General features: G+C 48.7%; 2 protein-coding genes across 3 annotated transcripts in view; one reads left to right on the top strand and one right to left on the bottom strand.

The window, feature by feature from the left end:
• The window catches only part of PFDN1 (prefoldin subunit 1), a 61,489-nt gene extending 55,154 nt beyond the window's left edge, over positions 1-6,335 (top strand). Inside the window, 1 exon segment of the mRNA NM_001266275.1 lies at positions 5,348-6,335. Within this exon segment, the coding sequence (NP_001253204.1) occupies positions 5,348-5,431 (84 nt within the window). The 3' untranslated portion in view covers positions 5,432-6,335.
• A 1,234-nt stretch (positions 6,336-7,569) lies between these two features.
• The window catches only part of CYSTM1 (cysteine rich transmembrane module containing 1), a 65,926-nt gene continuing 55,463 nt past the window's right edge, over positions 7,570-18,032 (bottom strand). Inside the window, exon 3 of one of the 2 annotated variants that reach the window (XM_015140827.3) lies at positions 7,570-8,045. In XM_015140827.3, the coding sequence (XP_014996313.1) occupies positions 7,939-8,045 (107 nt within the window). In that variant the 3' untranslated portion in view covers positions 7,570-7,938. 2 annotated transcript variants of the gene reach the window in all.

The following is an 18,032-nucleotide window of genomic DNA, read 5'->3' as shown; positions in this document are numbered from 1 at the left end:
TATGATTTATAAATATAATGTGGGCTGGGTGCAGTATTTCACACCTGTAATCCCAGCACTTTGGGAGGCTGAGGCAGACGAATCATTTGAGGCCAGGAGTTCAAGACCAGCCTGGCCAACATGGTGAAACCCCGTCTCTACTAAAGATACAAAAATTAGCTGGGCGTGTGGTGCTCACCTGTAATCCTAAGCTACTTGGGAGGCTGAGATGGGAGAATTGCTTAAACCCAGGAGGTGGAGTTTGCAGTGAGCCTAGACTGTGCCATTGCACTCTACTTTGGGCAACAGAGCAAGACCCTGTTTCAGAAAAATAAATAAAAATAAATATAATGTAGAATAATTAAATCAAGCTAGTTAACATATTCATTACCTCAAATACTTGACATTGTTTGTAGTGATAGGTTGGAGTTTTAAATCTGTGTATATCCAGGGGCAGGGGTGATAGGGCAATGCCGAAAGCCAAAAACCACCTTGAAGGAAAATGGTCAGTTTCTGCCTTTGCTTCCTCTGGTGGGTGTTTCTTGATTATTCAGGTTGGAAGGGAAAACCGAAAAGTGTGTGTACATCAGTAAGGCTTCATTTCCCACACTAAAGCACTTTATTCAACAAGCATCGAGTTCCTTTTATGTACCAGCCATTCTTCTAGACAGCAGGACTGTATCAGGTGACAGAACGAAGTCCTGCCCTTGTGGACTTTTCCTTCTCATAGGGAAGCCAGACAGTTTCTGCTTCCTGTGGTGGAAAGAGATCTGGAGAAGAGTCAAAGTGAGGAGAATAGGGAGTATTGGGCAGCATGTACTCAAGAAGGCCTCGCATATAAGGTGACATTTGAGAAAGGCCTGAAGGAAGTGAGGGGATGAGTAATGTGAATATCTGGTGAAGAGAACTTCTACATGGAGAGCATAGCAAAGGGCAAAGGCCAGGCAGGAACATACCTGGTGGATTGGAGGAGCAGCACGGGAAGCCCGTGTGGCTGGAGCTGAAAGAGTGACGGGGAAGAGTTGTTGGAGATGAGGTCGGAGACTTAGCACGGCTTCTTGGAAGCTGAAAAGTACTATGGTGTGAGGAGTTGTTTCTCCCTAAAGTCTTTGTTGAAATCCTAACTCCTGAGGTGATGGTGTTAGGAGGTGTGGCCATTTGGGAGGTGAGGAGGTCATGAGGGCAGAGCCCTTTAAATGGGGTTTGTACCCGTACCCAAGGGCACAGCACCACACTGGAAATGAAGGATGCCCCTGCTGTGTTGTGCATAGGGTTTGTTTGTCCCCTGGCAGGTCTCTTATTGAAATTTGGTACCCCCAGACCTCCCTGCAAAAAATTTGATCCCCAGTGTTGAAGGTGGGGCCTGGTGGGAGATGTTTGGATTGTGGGGGTGGGTTTCTTGTGTATGGCTTGGTGCCATTCTCATGGGAGTGAGTGAGTTCTTATGCTTAGTTTCTTCAGTGACTGGCTGTTGAAAAGAGCCTGGCACCTCCTCTCTCTCGTTTCCTCTCTGGCCACATGATTTCTGCACAGGCGGCTCCCCTTCGCCTTCCACCACGAGTGCAAGCAGCCAGAAACCCTCCCCAGAAGCAGATGCTGCACCATGCTTGTATAGCCCGCAGAACTGTGGGCCAAATAAACCTCTTTTCTTCATAAATTACCCAGCCTCAGGTATTCTTTTAGAGCAACACAAACAGACTAAGACACCCCTGGAGACAGAGGCCTCCCAAGGTTCTTCTGTACTCACAGGACCAATCCTGCCATGCCTCTGACCACACTGAATTGCAGAGGCCTGGGTAACTGCCCTTAAAACTTTATAAGCTAGGGTCATACTTATCCCCAAATAATTATGGTAGAACTGACGTGTGGGGGCATCCCTCATTTCAGGTATTGTGTTGGTTTTCTACTTGCCACGAATTGGTGGCTTCAAACAACAGAAATGTATTCGCTCACAGTCCTGAAGGCCAGGAGCCCAACAAATGCGAGGGGCTGCAGGGCACGCTTCCTCTGAAGGGTCGAGGGGAGAGTCCGCCCTCACGTCTTCCAGCTTCTGGTGGCTGCCCACAGTGCCTGGCATTCCTTTGCTGGTAGTTGCGTTACCCCGTCCCCACCTCGGTCAGCACAGGGTTCTCCCTCTGCGTGTGTCCCTGTCTTTACAGCGCCTTGTTTGGACGCTAATGACTGGATTCAGGGCCCACCCTAATGTAATATGATCTCATCTTAATTTAGTTACATCTGCAAAGATCGTCTTTCCAAATTACCAGAGATTAGAACTTCAGCATCTCTTTTTGTCAAATTCAGTTCAACCCACAACAGGTGCCTTGTTCTGGGTTTGACTATGATGAGAGTCTTTCTGGGCTTAAATATGCTTGGGGACTGAGACAGGAATTATTGAAATACAGTTAGAAAGGTCCACTATGTTAGGGATATATATATTTTTAAAGACATGTCTATTACATTTATTTAAACTAATTAAAAATTTAAAGATGAAGGCAGCACCGCGGCACATGCCTCTAAGGCAAGAGGATTGCTTGAGCCCAGGAGTTTGAGGCCAGCCTGGGCAACATGACCCCATCTCTAGAAACAAAGCAAAAATATAGATAGATACGTTAATTTGCATCATTGTTTGGAAACTTGAAGACTTTAGGATATGCAGTGGTAAAATTCATGAAAGTGTTAGAAGACAGAAATTTTACAGAAGAAGGAATTTTTAAAGCTGAGAGGTACAGCCTGAGTTTGGCTGGGGAGCCTGGGTGGGAGGGCAGAAGAGCTCTTGCTTATGTTCCAAGTGTATGGTTTTCAGCAAGTTGGCAGAGACTGAATGCAACAGACCAGAGTCCCTGGGCCCTGGCTGACTTTTGTAGGGGGAGAAGCAGGCTTATTCCACTTACCTTTCCCCGCATTCACATAGGGTCCACAGGGTGCCCAGGTGGTGTATGGCACTGAGCTGTTGCTCCCCTCTGTGTGACACCCAGTGAACATACATTCTTTAGTGTGTGTCAGGGCTTACTAGTATTTGCCTTTTTTTCAGCCATAGTTAAAGTCTAAGAGTTGTTTATTGGCGTGGCACGGTGGCTCACGCCTGTAATCCCAACACTTTGGGAGGCCGAGGCAGGCAGATCACGAGGTCAGGAGTTTGAGACCAGCTTGGCTAACATAGTGAAACCCCATCTCTACTAAAAATACAAAAAATTAGCTGCCGTGGTGGTGTGTGCCTGTAATCCCAGCTACTTGGGAGGCTGAGGCAGGAGAATCGTGTGAACCTGGGAGGCGGAGGTTGCAGTGAGCCGAGATGGCGCCATTGCACTCCAGCCTGGGCAACAGTGTGAGATTCTGTCTCAAAAAGAGTTGTTTATCAAAGGAAGTTTAAGTTCCCACTCTGATATCACAGTGATAGGACTGTATTTGGCTTAGCAGTGTAATTAAAATTCCTTAGCAACCGTATACATTTGCAGGCATTGAATTGAATTGTTATCACGGTCACCATGAGTTGGAGTTTTGCTCTTGTTGCCCAGGCTGGAGTGCGATGGCACGGTCTTGGCTCACTGCAGTCTCTGCCTCCCGGGTTCAAGTGATTTTCCTGCCTCAGCCCCCGAGTAACTGGGATTACGGGTGCCCACCACCACACCCGTCTAATGTTTTGTAGAGACAGAGTTTTGCCATGTTGGCCAAACTGGTCTCAAACTCCTGGCCTCAGGTGATCTGCCTGCCTTGGCCTCCCAAAGTGCTGAGATTATAGGCGTGAGCCACTGTGTCTGGTCACCATGAGTTTTTATGGAGCTCCTGTTGTGTCGCAAGGAATTGTGTGCAACTTAGACAGATGGGAGATAAGTAAAGAGGGTTCTTTCTAGCCTTAAGGAAATTTGAAGCAAGGAGAGGACAGACAGGAATCAGAGGTTCACGGAAGAACTGATAAAGATTTGTGTATGCCACATTTGGCTTCTGTAGGAAGAAGCCTCTGTATGTATCATTTAGTAAATAGCTAGGCGCGGTGACTCACGCCTGTAATGCCAGCACTTTGGGAGACTGAGGAGGGAGGATCGCTTGGGTCCAGGAGTTTGAGATCAGCCTGGGCAATACAAAAATAAAAAATTTAAGTTTCTCATTTCTACCAAAAAAAAAAAAAAAAAAAAAAAGCCAGGCGTGGTGGTGCACACCTACAGTCCCGGTGTACCTAGAGTCCCAGCTACTTGGGCTGAGGTGGGAGGTAGAGGCTACAGTGAGTCGTGATCGCACCATTGCACTCTGAGCTGAGACCTTGTCTCAAAAATAAATAAAACATACAAACAAACAACTAACTAATTGGACGGAGAGCTCACCTGTCCTCTGCCGTAACCTATCCATGCTTCCCTGAGTCCTGTGGGCACTTTAGTGGGTGGAACAGAATCAACAGGTGCTTGGGTGAAGGGGGTTGAGGTGAGAGAAGGGCCTGGGCTGCCCGGTGACTGCATTACTGGTTCCAGTGTGGCTCAGTCACATGTGCCCTGGGAGGTGATAATTTTGAGTATTCCTTTAGGACATGAATAATACTCCTCAAAAAGGGAGGCTTCATTTCATGTCTGTTAACTGGGAATACAGCCACAACTATGTCCTCAGGGCAAGGACCAGTGGTAAAACCACCATACTTCTGGGGTGAGCACAGGGCAAATAATGTACAGACATCATTTCCTTTGACTAATCTTTGTAATCCTGGCTCCTGAAAGTAGTGAAAGTTCTTTGTCTAAGCCATGATTTTTAATTTAGGACCCAGATGGGGTAGAAGGTAAGCCTCCAAAAGGTCTGCTTACCTCAGTGTGTCAGTGTCCTGGATTCCTGGCAGGCAGCAGTCTCATTAGAAAAGCAGATTGCCTCCTGACTCACCCCCGCAGTGCAATGCGAGACAGCCCCACAGCCCTCACAGCAGCCCATATTCCTGCTGGACAGGGCAGAGCATGCACCGTCCATTTTATAGCTGCAGTGGCTACAGACGCCTGGCCCAGGCCATGGAAAACCTTGAGAGGAGATAGTCTGTTACGGACAGGAGCTTTGTCCTGGAATTTCCTGGTCTTTGTCTGTCTGGGATAACTTCGTGTACCGAGATGCCTGTTTTTAGAGTCTGCTTCCTTCTAGGGGAAGAGTGCTACTGCCTATCTTCCACAGAGCGCTTTTGCTTCCTGTACCAAAGCCATCTTCTCCCTGTTGCCTGCCCATGATCACCCATGGTTCGGAGGTGGGGAGAGCACTGTGGGCAGGTGTGTGTACCTGGCTCACAGTATGCTCCTGGAAGTCACCCGTCACAAAGGAAAAGCCATAACCATTGGACATCAAAGCTGCATCTTCCAGCCCGGCCCATTCACTCTGGTCCTAACCTTTGTCTCTCATATTGCAGCAGAAAAAGTCCTACCTGGAGCGGAGCGTTAAGGAAGCTGAGGACAACATCCGGGAGATGCTGATGGCACGAAGGGCCCAGTAGGGAGCCTCTCGGGGAAGCTCTTCCTCCTGCCCCTCCCATTCCTGGTGGGGGCAGAGGAGTCTCTGCAGGGAAACTTCAGCTTCTCTTCTGCCCCGATGGACACTTTATCTGGATGACCTAGCAACGTCACATTTTCTGCGTCACCCTGAGCCCCATTTGCTTCCAAGCCCTGGAGTTTTTACCCTGGCTTTGCCTGCCACCTCTGCCCAGGACACTCTTCCCTCTCGGGGTGTGTGATGAACTCCCAGGAGAGGGAAGATGGGAGCCAGGGCAAGATAGGAAGCTCTGCCTGGGCTTTCCACTAGGCATGCCAGCCAGACCAATAAAAAGCGTCCGTCCCACTCTGCTAAGCCTGCTTTTCTTCAGCAGAGGGATGGAACAGAGGGTGAGAGAGGCAGTGGCCATCTCCACCTTAGCTCCTGCTCCCTCTGCATCGGAGCCCTTCCTTTCTTGGGGGATGGGCTCTTGCCCTCTTCTCTTTTCCCTTCCTGTACCTTTGACTAACCCCTCAGCTTCCGGGCCTGCATGTAGTAGTCAGAAGAGGAAGAAAGAACAGACGTTCACAACTGAATCTCAGTAAACAGAATAGCAGTCCCTGGATGGCAGTCTGCCTAAAGATTCCTTTCCCTGCCTTCTCCCATACATTCCAAAAGGAAGTTCAACAGTCAGCAGCACCTCCAAGACTGTCTCCTTTTGGCCAATATCATAAGATGGACGCCGTAATCCTGAGGCCTCCTAGAGGCTGAGGGGCAATGGTGTGCTCTAGCTGGCTCATCCCAGCCCAGATGGGCCAGTTATTCAATTTTGAAGAATTTTGTTGCAAGCCAGTTGTTAAACACAGCCATTATAATTATGTAAATTGCAAATTATGTTAAAAACAAGGACAATAAATATTCAAAATGCATCCCTAATTATATTACTACATTTGACCACGACCTGTGCTCTATCTGTGCACTGGCTGTGATCTGTGAGGTTGGCTCTGTTGGCCCAGCTCCAATGAGTGTGATCTGTGAGGTTGGCCCAGCTCCAGTCAGTGACATCACATTGGTAACTTGAAATCAGCCATGGCATGGTGGGAACATGTACACCACAGAAATAAGACATAGGACATGCTACAAAACATGGCTGGGTTTTTTTTCTTTTTTCTTAAAGAGAGCACTGGTAAACATCAGCACATCCACTGCTTCGGAGGGAAGGCAGAGTCAACAGGGAGCTGTCAGCTGCAGCTGGCTGGGCCAGGGCGGGCCAGCTGATGGAGGAAAATCGGACTTGCTGCTGTGGCAGCCTGGCGCCACCCTGTGGCCAAAGATGAGATGAGTGGCACGGCTGACTAATTGGGGAGAGGGGTGGGAGGGGACAGCCAGAAGGGAAAAACCTTGGCCGGCTGGGTGCCGTGGCTCACGCCTGTAATCCCAGCACTTTGGTAGGCCGAGGCGGGCAGATCAACTGAGGTTGTTCCCAACCTCAAACTGAGGGAGTTCCCAACCAGTTTGACCAACATGGAGAAACCCTGTCTCTACTAAAAATACAAAATTAGCTGGGCCTGGTGGTGCATGCCTGTAATCCTAGCTACTCAGGAGACTGAGGCAGGAGAATCGCTTGAACCCAGGAGGGGAGGTTGTGGGGAGCCGAGATCACGCCATTGCACACCAGCCTGGGCAACAAGAGCAAAACTCCACCTTAAAAAAAAATAGGAAAACCTCAAACCTCTTGTCTGGCCCCATGTAACTGTAGGTTCCTGGGTTTCCAGAGAACAGGCCTGGAAGCTACTCCAGGGGCAGCCCCTGGTTACCAAAAGGCCCTTTCCTAGGGTCTGGGTAAAGGTAGGTGCAAGTTGTGGTTGCAAACATTCCTCTCTCAGCCTATCTCTGAGTGGGACTAGGGGGAGAGTAGCTTGGCTGAGAGCCTATGACCCAGCTGGAGGACACCTGGCCTCAGAACTGGCCTTCCTTGTAGCACCCACACTGTTTGCATCACCACCAGAATAAAAAGGTAGATTGGCTGCTGGTCATATATTGGATGGTGGCCACCAGCTGAGATAACCACATTTTATAAGCCTTAGCAAGCAGATGAGTAGTTAGATACGGTAACAGAGTCCAGGTAGCTTAGCTTAGACCTGGAATCATTTAGAAAGACAGTTGAGCTTTGGACAAATTTATTGAAACATACAGGCTGTTAGCAGAGAAATCATTCCATGGTGTGTTACATTTGGCCACTACCTTGAATGTATAATTTAAAAATTATAAATATTTTTCACAACTAAGCCTTTGGCCAAAAAAATCATTTAGCACATCTTTAAAGATCAATAAGAAATGGATTTTGGACATTAAAAAGATCAAGTCACTGAATTAAACAGTAGCAACCCCCACTAATCTAGAATCCCATAGTGCTGAAGGTAGAGGTGTCTGTGCAAAGCTAGTCACTTGTTACGGCAATCAGAAGAGACGGGGGCAGGCACACCTATCAGAGGTGGCGGCAGAGCTGGCATGACAGGACGGCTGGGCTGGTCAGGTGAGCATGTCCCAGAGACAGCAGCAACAGAGAGCAGTCCAGCAGGCTGTGAGGCAGGTGGATGGTCCCAGCTCATCTCTTCTTTGGTCTTCTACCACATACACTGGAGGGAGACAAGGGAAGGGGGTGAGAATGGACCGGTGCAAACCCCAGGCCCTGCAAAGTTAGCCTCCCAGGACCACAGGAAGGCTACAGCAGGGGGAAGCTATTGAGCAGACTGGCGAAACCGTGCTCCTGCCATTGCTGCTGATGAATGGAAGGAGGGTGGCTCAGCTCAGCTGCTTTCTCCCTCCTGCCACTCCAGACCCAGGACGCCCTCACCCTCACAGGGACAAGTACTAGAGAACTTGCAGAATGGCCGCATGCCAAGGCAACCAGAGTTGGCCAACCCTACTTTGTAAACCAGGTAGCATGTCGTCCCCCCGCAGGGGAACTGGGGGTCATTTCTTGAGATACAGCTGACCCATCACCCAAGAGTAACAGAGGAAAGGGAATTAAAATCTTTTAAAAGGGGGCTTTAAACACTCGAAGAATTATAAAGGGAATTAAAATCTCCTTTTAAAAGGGCTTTAAACACTCAAAGAATTACCAAGAGCCCTGGTTTTTCATTCCTGGGCAATATACAATTTCAGAATGTGCCCCCAACCTCTATACCTTGACATAAACGATGAAAGAAGGCAGGGATGAAAACCTGGCTGAGTGGGTGGGTGGCTGGAGCCTGTGTGGTGTTCCTGAGCCTAACATGCTCACTTTTCCTCCAAATGAAGTTGGAAACTTGAGCCCTGTCATGGCTAAGTGGTCTATCAAGAGATCTGAGTGCTAAACAAATCCATAGGTCAAGAAGGACCCCAACTACCCACTACTTGTCAGCTGATTTGCGGCATTAGCTTCTCTTCCCGTAAGAACATATTTTAAATGGCTGCTAGTCCATCTCTGGCCACTTAAAATCTCAAAACCACCACTGTCATCAAATTCATAAGCAGTAAGCATTTCACTTTTCCAAAGTTCAGGAATGCAGGAATCTTATCAATTAAACCAGTTCTTTGGGGGTTTTCTTTCAGTTTTCTTGTTTTGTATCTGTTTTCAGACCCCTCTCTTGGCAGCACCTCTCCCTGGAGCCTGGTGTCATCGCTGTTACAGAGCACGCTGAGTGGGTTGGTAGGGAGATTTTCCAGGTCCTCCCATTGTATCAGCTGCCCTCTGCACGGACATGTTCCTTTTCCTTCTTCTGTGGCACAGGTTTAATCCCAGTCTACTTTCATTTGGCCCCACTCAGCAGCACAGGTCTGGGTCTAGCTGCTCTTCACCAGGAAAGCTGCTCAGAGGGAGAGGATGAATGGCTCATTTATTCCGAATCCTCCTAAGGTCAAGTACCTGATTTCGTCTTCACAGCAACTTTGAGGTAGATACTACCATCACTCGCACTTCACAGGCAAGGAATTCGAGGCTTAGAGAGGTTAGGTCTCTCGTTCAAGCACACGCAATGAGGCAGAGGCAAGGGCAGATCTGAACCCAGGCCTTTATGGCTCTAAAGCCTCTGGCAAGCCAGGCTTGCTCAGGCCCAACTGGGATAGAAAAGGGATCAGAAAGAGAACAGAGGTGACTGGGCTACAACAAAGTCCTCTCTCACATCCAGTCAGAGCCTACCCCACCCACTAAAGCCTGGTCACCCCAGGCCCTGGGGTCACTGCAGCAGGAAAGCCCCAGGTAGAGTGCCCCTTCCATCTGCCTGGATGGCCTGCCCACCCCAGGATCCTGCATGGGCAGCTCTGGACAGGGAAACTGGAATACAATGGTGCAAATCCACTTGAATAACCCCTTCCCTGTGCTCTCCCTGTCACAGGATTGGCTCGCCTGCCCCTGGGACAGAAAGCCCCCTGCCAGCTCTAGAAATAGCCTGCTTGATTCATGTGCAGGCCGTCCCTGGGCTTCAGGCCAGAAACTCAGCTGGAGGCTGGCTGCAGTGGGAGGGGCCCCACAGGCTCTCTTAAGTTACCATTTATTGAGGTATTCACAAGTGCCAGGCCCTGTGCTGAGGGCTTTCTGGACATGGGGCCATTCAGTCTTCATGACCGCCGTATGGGGCGTGGGCATCAGGACATCAGTCAGTCTCCTCACTGCTTCCCCTTCTCCCCAGCCTCCAGGGACAGGGCTGAGGTGGTGGTCATGCCTTTCTCACCTGTCCGAGTCCCTGAACCTCAGGCAGCTTAGCTGGGGAAACAAAAATGTCCTAGTCTTGCTTGCTCCACCTTTTTCCTCCAGTTTAATCAGGTTCGTCCTTGCCAGGGCTTTCACATAACATACTTGGAAACATGGGGAACTAGGGACTTTGAACTCGTTACTCCCAGGCAGTGCTGACAGAGGTTAGAAACAGCAGCAACAAAACGGAGGACTTCAAACCAGAGGGCTGTGACAGCCACGACAGGGGCGTTGAGTGCCCACACATACCTTAGAAATCCGAGACACTTATTTCCTGGAGCACCAAGTTTCCCAAAAGCCTTAGGACCTTTTCACCTTTAGCTGAGGACAGAATCTCTGCTCCTGGGCTGTTGGGAGGATGGGCAATGGGAAGTAGTGCGGGTCTGGAGGTGGGAGTGACCTGCGTTTTCCTTGCTTCAGTCGCCCAAAGCGGGGATGACTAGCGCAGGAGAAACCCCTAAGGTAGGCCTCACAGTTCTTCAGAGCACCTGCGGTGGGGTCCAGAAATTTTACAACTGCATCTTCTAGATGCAGGGTCCAGGGTACTGCATCTCCAGCGGGTGCACTGAGCTGCACAGCCTAGTCTCTGCCCCAGGATCCCCACCCACCCGACAGCCTCACTGTTCCTGGCCTTCTGCTCTGCTACCACCCCTGTCACTCCCCACTTCCCAGTGGGGGACTCTGCCTGAGAACTTGTGCACTATCCTGGTTGGCACCCCATGCTGCCTGGGTCCTGGGCCACTCAGTACTTGAAGCTCAGGGCCCCCTGTGCACTAAGGCTTAGCTGGCAGTGCAAGTCACCCAGCAGGAGCTGTGGCAGAGGTGGCCCCAACCCAGGTGTTCCACACCCAGAGATGGGCCATCCTGGCAACTGCCTCCTCTACAGCCAAGCAGAAGACAAAAAGCGGGCAGAACTATGGTTACATAAGATGTTAAACCGTTTACAGAAACTATCATCTTGGCAACTCTTCTCTCAACTTCTGTAAATGGAATGCTATTTAAAAACATAAACCTTTTTAAAAAGAAGGATAAAAGGGAGAGAGGTCAAAAGAGCAATGTCGGGGCTGGGATGGTAACAGGCACCACATTTCCAGGCGCGTTGGTAGCAGTCAGTGCTCAACCTGGGAAGAGGTTCTGGTGCCCGCTGTGGCTGCTCAGATTGAGCTGCTGCTTGGAGATCGAGTGCCCCCCTGTGGCCAGTCTAGGGACCGGGGCTGGGTTCCAGCTCCTAACAGGGGCAGGGTCTTAAGGATTGTTTTCCTTCCATCAGCATCAGCGCCAAAAGGCTCATTCCCCATTCGCTATCTAGTGTCTCAGACCACCCTATTCAACCGGCCCCAGGGAAGAAGGGACTATTCCCAGGGGACTACAGGTGGCGTGGGGGTCAGATCCAGGGGACCCTACACTGGCTTGCCTCTCTTGCCTGCAGTCAGCCCTTTGAACCAACCCTCAGTATTCTAAGCCCCAGTCTGATGTGGGGCCTGCAGAGGGGCAGGCACCCAAAGCTTTGCCACATGGATGCAAACACAGTGTGGGGCGGGGAACGTGCAGGGAGAGGTGCGTGAGCACACAGATGTGGCCTAGGAGCCCAGGCTAGGTCAGAAAGGCCCAGGAAGCCCTGGGTCTCAGGTGCACAGCAGCTTTGGGAAGAGTTGAGCAGCTTCTGGCAGGGGCACCTCCCACCTTCTTGCCTTCAAGCTGGAAGCAGAAAAGATAGATGACCGATGCCAGGCCTGTCCACCAAGCTCTGGGGTCTTCTCCAGGGCCACCAGTGCCCACTGCAACCTTGGCCACCAGACACACCAACCAGTAGTTCCCTTGGTCCCAGGATCTAGGACTACTGTATTGTACAGCCCCAGAGGTGACATTCACATGGGCTACTCAGAAACCTGGTCCTGGATAGGCAATGGGCAAATGGGGCTCCAGTTCCCACAGAGATCAGGGCAGGGATGACCTGCAGGAAATGTGAGTACAGGCCTTCTCAGGTGAAGGCTCCAATTCTCAGTCAGCCCCATTCTGGCACCTGAAACCTTCACCTGCACGGCTTGGACTTTGTAAATGATTAATCGAGTGCCTTAACATGGTAATTGAGCCTTATTAGGTCCTTTTTGTTTTTCCAAGTGTCTGTACCAGTCCCAACCAAAGAGAGCTAGGCAGGAAAGGCAAACAGAAAGACCGGAGCCTCCCAGAGGGTTCTGATGCCCGCAGCCTTCTTGCTCCAGGAGTGAGGAAGCAGCACCATGGCCCCTTACGGTCCAGACCAGTGATGGGCACACAGGGCTGGCCCTCAACTGCTAAGACAACTACAGACACCGCACCTTCCAAGAAGTGCCACCAGGGGATATGATGGCTTTGCCAGTGGCAGGAGGACCTGTAGTCTGCTCAACTACCCTTGCCCCACATTGGGCATCTAGACTGACAGAAGGAGGCCAACCAGCCTTCCGGGAGGTTCCAGAGGATCCACAATAGCCCTTTTACTACTCAGATGCAGAGGTAGGAAGGGAGGGGGAAATCTTTAAGCATTTTCCAAATAAGTAAAAACCTCAAGACAGCCATGAGATGGCTCCTGCAGGGGGGAGAAGAGAGAGAGAGAGAGAGAGGATTCAACTTGCTATGGCTTCAGTTCAGCTTTCCTTGGATGTGCAAGTGCAGTGGCATCGTTTACTACCCAGCGCAAAGAGGCTACACTGATAAGAACAAAATGTCCTAAAGGCAATGCCACTGTGCCTCTGTTCAAGGCCAGTGAGCACCAGGTCCATGTGCTGAGTGGGAGAGTGATAGGGTGAAGGATGAGCAGGAACAGCAGAGGGACCAGCCCAGCTTCTGTCCTTCCAGGGAATATCTGGGTAGAGGCAATCAAGGGTCTGTAGTTTTCATCGGATTCTTTGAAGGGTAAGATAGGATTAGGAACCTCTTCCACTTTCCCCTTCTTCTAAAGGGAGGTGGATATGGAGCTGACAGAATCAGCACAGCCTTGGCCCAGGCTCCACAACAGCAGCTGCCTTTGCCTCCTAAGCTCAGAGCCTTCCCTGGGCCTCCCAAGCCTCTCTTCCTACCCTACTCCTCCTGCCTCCTTTTCCTGAAGCTTCAGCTCTGGCCTGGCTTTTCTGTGAAGCTGAGTCCCAAGATACCCACTCCAAGGTGAAGCAGACTGGGAGCTGGCCAACCAACTCACCCACCAACCTGTGCCTCAGCTTACTGCAGCCCAACCCAGTAAGCATTCAGGCTGCCATTGCTCTCTGGACAGGTGTGGGTGTTTACATGGATTGGTCTGGAAAGGGTGAGGGTTCACCGAGCTGTGGATGAGTCCTTTCTTGTAGGTCTTCAGAAGTACATTTGCCACTATCCTGAAGTGGCATCCTGGGAGGGAGGCTGCCCCTGGACAAAACCAAGCAGCTATCCCAGGGCCAAGACCAAGCCCTCCCAGAAGCTGATGAAGCCTAAGGGACCCCAGGTGAATGAGTCATCTCATTTACTCCCAGTCAGTCCTGTGAACAGTAGACCTAATAACACAATTTTTGGATAAACAACAAAAACCATCTAGTAGATCTGGACAAGCTGGGCCAGCCTGACAAGGCTGCACTGCCAGCACCCCCTGTGGTCTTATCCTTGGGCAACAGCTGCTAGCGCCACTAGGACAGGGTTGACCGTAGATACTGAAACAATGGAGAACTACTCAGATGCCAGGACTACAGTCAGAACTACCTTGGGGACCACCTTGGCCAGTCATTTTTTGGTAAGAAGAGGATGCTGGGCTCAAAGAAGGGAAATAACTTGACTGAGGTCACACAGTGAATTAGAGGCAGGTCCTGGCCTGTCACTGCACACTCTTGCCTTCTGGCCCAGTGCTCACTGCACAAGATCAGGCTCATTTCAAATCAGACAGCATCTTGGCTGCATGTGACCTGAAATGTGGCTATGCATCAAGGGAATGAAAGGCCTCCCTATTCTCTGTGCCCCAGTTCTCCTTCTCAATCCAAGATCTGTGTGTTAGGTTCAGATCTAGATCTCTCCTTGTTCAGAGAGTCCCAAGGAGAGTCAGGGCCCATCACCTCAGGACGACCTGGTCCAACAGTCAAATGAGATACGGAGTGAAGTCTGTCCACAGTCACAATATCAGAGTGAAAGGTCCCTCAGTCTCCATCCGCCACACCTCCACCTTCCACATGAGGGTGTGGGAGGAGTAGCTGCTGAGGAGCCTGAGCAAGGTGTGTGTGAGGGAACACCCGGGTGCATGTCAGCCTCCCTCATGTGTGACTCAATTCCAGTGCTGGACGCTGACAATTCCCGGGCAAGTGGCTGGAGATCCAGAAGTGCTTGGTATTTTCCAGTAAAGACCATGTTACTCTACAAGAAGGTTATCACCCCATTTAAATAAAACAGAGAAAATAAGAGCTTTTAAGAAACTATGAGCAACAAAAGAAGAGGTTAAAACCAGGGCCCATTTTCTCCACGTCCCTGCCACCAACTTGGGAGTTGGGCAGATCTGAGCCGAGATCCTGGCTCTGTTCTTCCAGAGCTGGATGATTTCAAGTAAGACACTTGATCTCTCTGAGCCTCTGCTTCCTCTTCTACAGGACGGGAAGGAAGACAGAGTTGTACAGCTACTGCCTTAGATAACACAGGAAAATGATGTAATGAGAACATAGTTAATATCATTAAGACAGGTCAAAAATACAAGCTCTCAATTTACAGAGAGGAAAGTTTCATCATGGGGTTTCTTAAATAGTGAGATCATATAGTACATTTCAAATGCTATTCTTCGTAATTTTCTAGGCCATTGTCTATGTTTACAGCACTGCTAAAGAACCGAGGTGCCTGCCGTACTGGTGCAGCACCGTCCTGTTTGCTGGTCCAGGTGCATGTACAAAGCTTGGTCTTGCAAAACATCATGCAGTGAGCAATCCAAGCCACAAGACTGCAGGGACGCGCACATCCACAGAAATGCCACAAGGTGACTGTGGGGCTCGACAGCTTGTTGTGGACAGGATGGGTTCTATCCAGGTGAGTTTATAAAAGATGAAAGACGTACAGATAATAATTTAAGTCAGACTTAAGTAATTCACTTTATTTTTGTAAACCTGAGGAGAAAACCAAGAACTTCTTATACTGGAGAGAGAAGGAAATAAAAAAGGGAATCTCAAATAGTTTACGGGGGCAATGTCCTCTTTTCTGTTACACAAGACTTTAGTAAGCCATCTTCCACACTCTGAGGGGAAGACAAGCCTTAGAAACAAACTGTTTTGTATTTGGCTTAGAGGAGAGCAGTTTTACTTTGATCTTGACACCAGCCAGGAGATTTGGTGGGGGACTGAAGGGCAGTAATGGGGAAGAATACTTGGGACAGGATGAGTACATAAGCAGTTCTTCAGCACCCGCTCTTCTGCTAGAGTCTTGTAATGCCACTGCCTCAGATAGACCAAAGGACCACAGTGTGAGCTGGGGAAGATGTCACTGTCAAGATCCAAGGGGAGGAAGGGGTTGACAAGTATGAGAAGCCCCAAAATACACTTAAGAAGAGGACAAAATGTTTTTCTGGGCCAGGTGCGGTGGCTCACGCCTGTAATCCCAGCACTTTGGGAGGCTGAGGCGGGCAGATCACCTGAGGTCAGGAGTTCAAGACTAGCCTGGCCAACATGGCGAAACCCCATCTTACTGAAAAGTACAAAAATTAGCCAGGCGTGGCGGCAGGCGGCTGTAATCCCAGCTACTTAGGAGGCTGAGGCAGGAGAATCACTTGAACCTAGGAGGTGGAGGTTGCAGTGAGCCAAGATCGCGCCACTGCACTCCTGCCTGAACAAGAGCTAGACTCCATCTCAAAAAAAAAAAAAAAAGAAGAAAATTATGAATGAGGCTGTTATACCAGGCAGAAGAAATTAAGGAAAATCTAGAGAGAAAAACCTAATCACGCCTAGTACATGATGGTTCTATGACCTTGTGATGACGGTGTAAAGACCTCGAGGGAGGGAGGATTTTCCAATTGTGGCAAACAGTGTGTGATCTTGCTCATGACCTGCTTGGAAGTGAGGCACAGGAAGACCACGATTGTGAATGATGGTGGCTGACCTGACTCAGAGCATAACCCGGCCCACAAGTCCCTCAACGTACTGGCCATCTTGTAATGGCTGTTCCTTTACCCAATTTAATGAATAGTATACCTCATTTACTGCCAACTTCCAAAGACACCAATGTAATCATACACTAGGGGCTTTAACTGTAGAATAATTACAACCCAGCAAATGAATGGGCAGGCTGCCTGCCATCATTAAAGGTTATGGCATGTAAAGGTGAGCAACCAATCCCACTTAAATACCCATTAGGCCCCAAAATGATCTATAGATTTGATGCAATTTCAATAAAAATCCCAACAGGAGTTTTTAATAGATAAACAAATTCTAAAATTTATGGAAAGGAAAGAGAACTAAAATGACTAAAACAAGATTTAACATAAAGCTATAGTAGTCAATATAACCGGTTAATGGTATTGGCAAACAGACACATAGATCAAAGGAACTGAATGAAGAAGACAATAATGGACCCACATGAGCATGGCTAACTGGTTTGACACATAAGCAAAGGCAATTCATTGGAGAAAGCATTTTGAAAAATATTGGTATGGTATGCAAAACATCTCACAAAAACCCTCAGCCATTTTAAACCTCACATTTTATACAAAAACTAACCCCAAATGGATTATAGATCTCAATGAAAAACATAACTATAAAATATTTTGAAGAAAACATAGAAAAGCATCTTCATGACCTGGGGTTAGGCAAAGAGTCCTTAGACTGACACCAAAAGCGTGATAAAATGAAATAAAAAATTGATAAACTGAACTTCATCACAATGAAAATTTTTGCTCCATGGAAGACACTGTTAAGGGGATGAAAAGACAGGCTACAGACGTAGAGAAAATATGTACAAATCACAGCCAACAGAGGACTTGTATCTAAAATATATAACAACTCTCAAAAGTCCACAGTAAGAAAACCACTCAATTTGAAAGTGGATAAAAGACTTGAAAAAACACTTCACCAAAGAGGATATATGGAGAGCAAATATGCACATGACTTCATCACTAACTATTAGGAAAACACAAATTAAACCCACAATGAGATGCCACTACATACAATCAGAATGGCTAAAATAAAAATTGCTGACAATGTCAAGTACTGGCAAAAATGCAGAGCCACCAGAACTCTCATTCATTACTAATAGGAACGCACGATGCCAAAGTCACTTTGGAAAAGAGTAGCAGTTTCTTAAGCCTATCATATGATCCAGAAATTCCACTCCTGGGTATTCAGCTTAGAGAAATGAAAACCTATGTTCACACAAAAACCTGAACATCAATGTTTATAGCAGATGGAAGTAGAAACAACCCAAATGGTCCTTCAACAGGTGAATGAATAACTGTGGTACCTCTAATACAATGGAATACTTTTCAGCAATAAAGTATCCAAGGATCCTCATAGAATACACCAGCAGTTAACACACCAATGATTTTGCTCGCAAGGCAGTATCCCAGAATGACATTCCAGGGCAAAACCTAACCATCCCAAATCTCCCATGGCCAAATGCACTGCAAAATCCCAAAGACCGGGGGTTTTCAAATGTATTCCTCAGGGCCCTGAGCTTTCATAAAAAGCAGGGGGTGGTTCCTCCTTGCCTCAACCACAGCAATTCTATAGTATCTATTTTCCAGACTGGAGTTGCCTGTAGAGTTTCCTTTCAAAAGATGTATATTAGCAAAATCTGTGATGGTGGTCATGAAAGATCTAGACTGTTGCTACTGTTCAGAAGGACCTCCCCAGGGCATGGATGGTCATCTGTTTGGTTATCTATGTGCTGGACCCTCTAGCAGCTACTGCAGAGGACATAGTCTAGCAGC

Source organism: Macaca mulatta, chromosome 6, assembly GCF_049350105.2.
Source record: "Macaca mulatta isolate MMU2019108-1 chromosome 6, T2T-MMU8v2.0, whole genome shotgun sequence".
Lineage (NCBI taxonomy): Eukaryota > Metazoa > Chordata > Mammalia > Primates > Cercopithecidae > Macaca > Macaca mulatta.
Note: the sequence above shows the minus strand (reverse complement) of the source record. Positions and strands in the feature narration are given on the sequence as shown.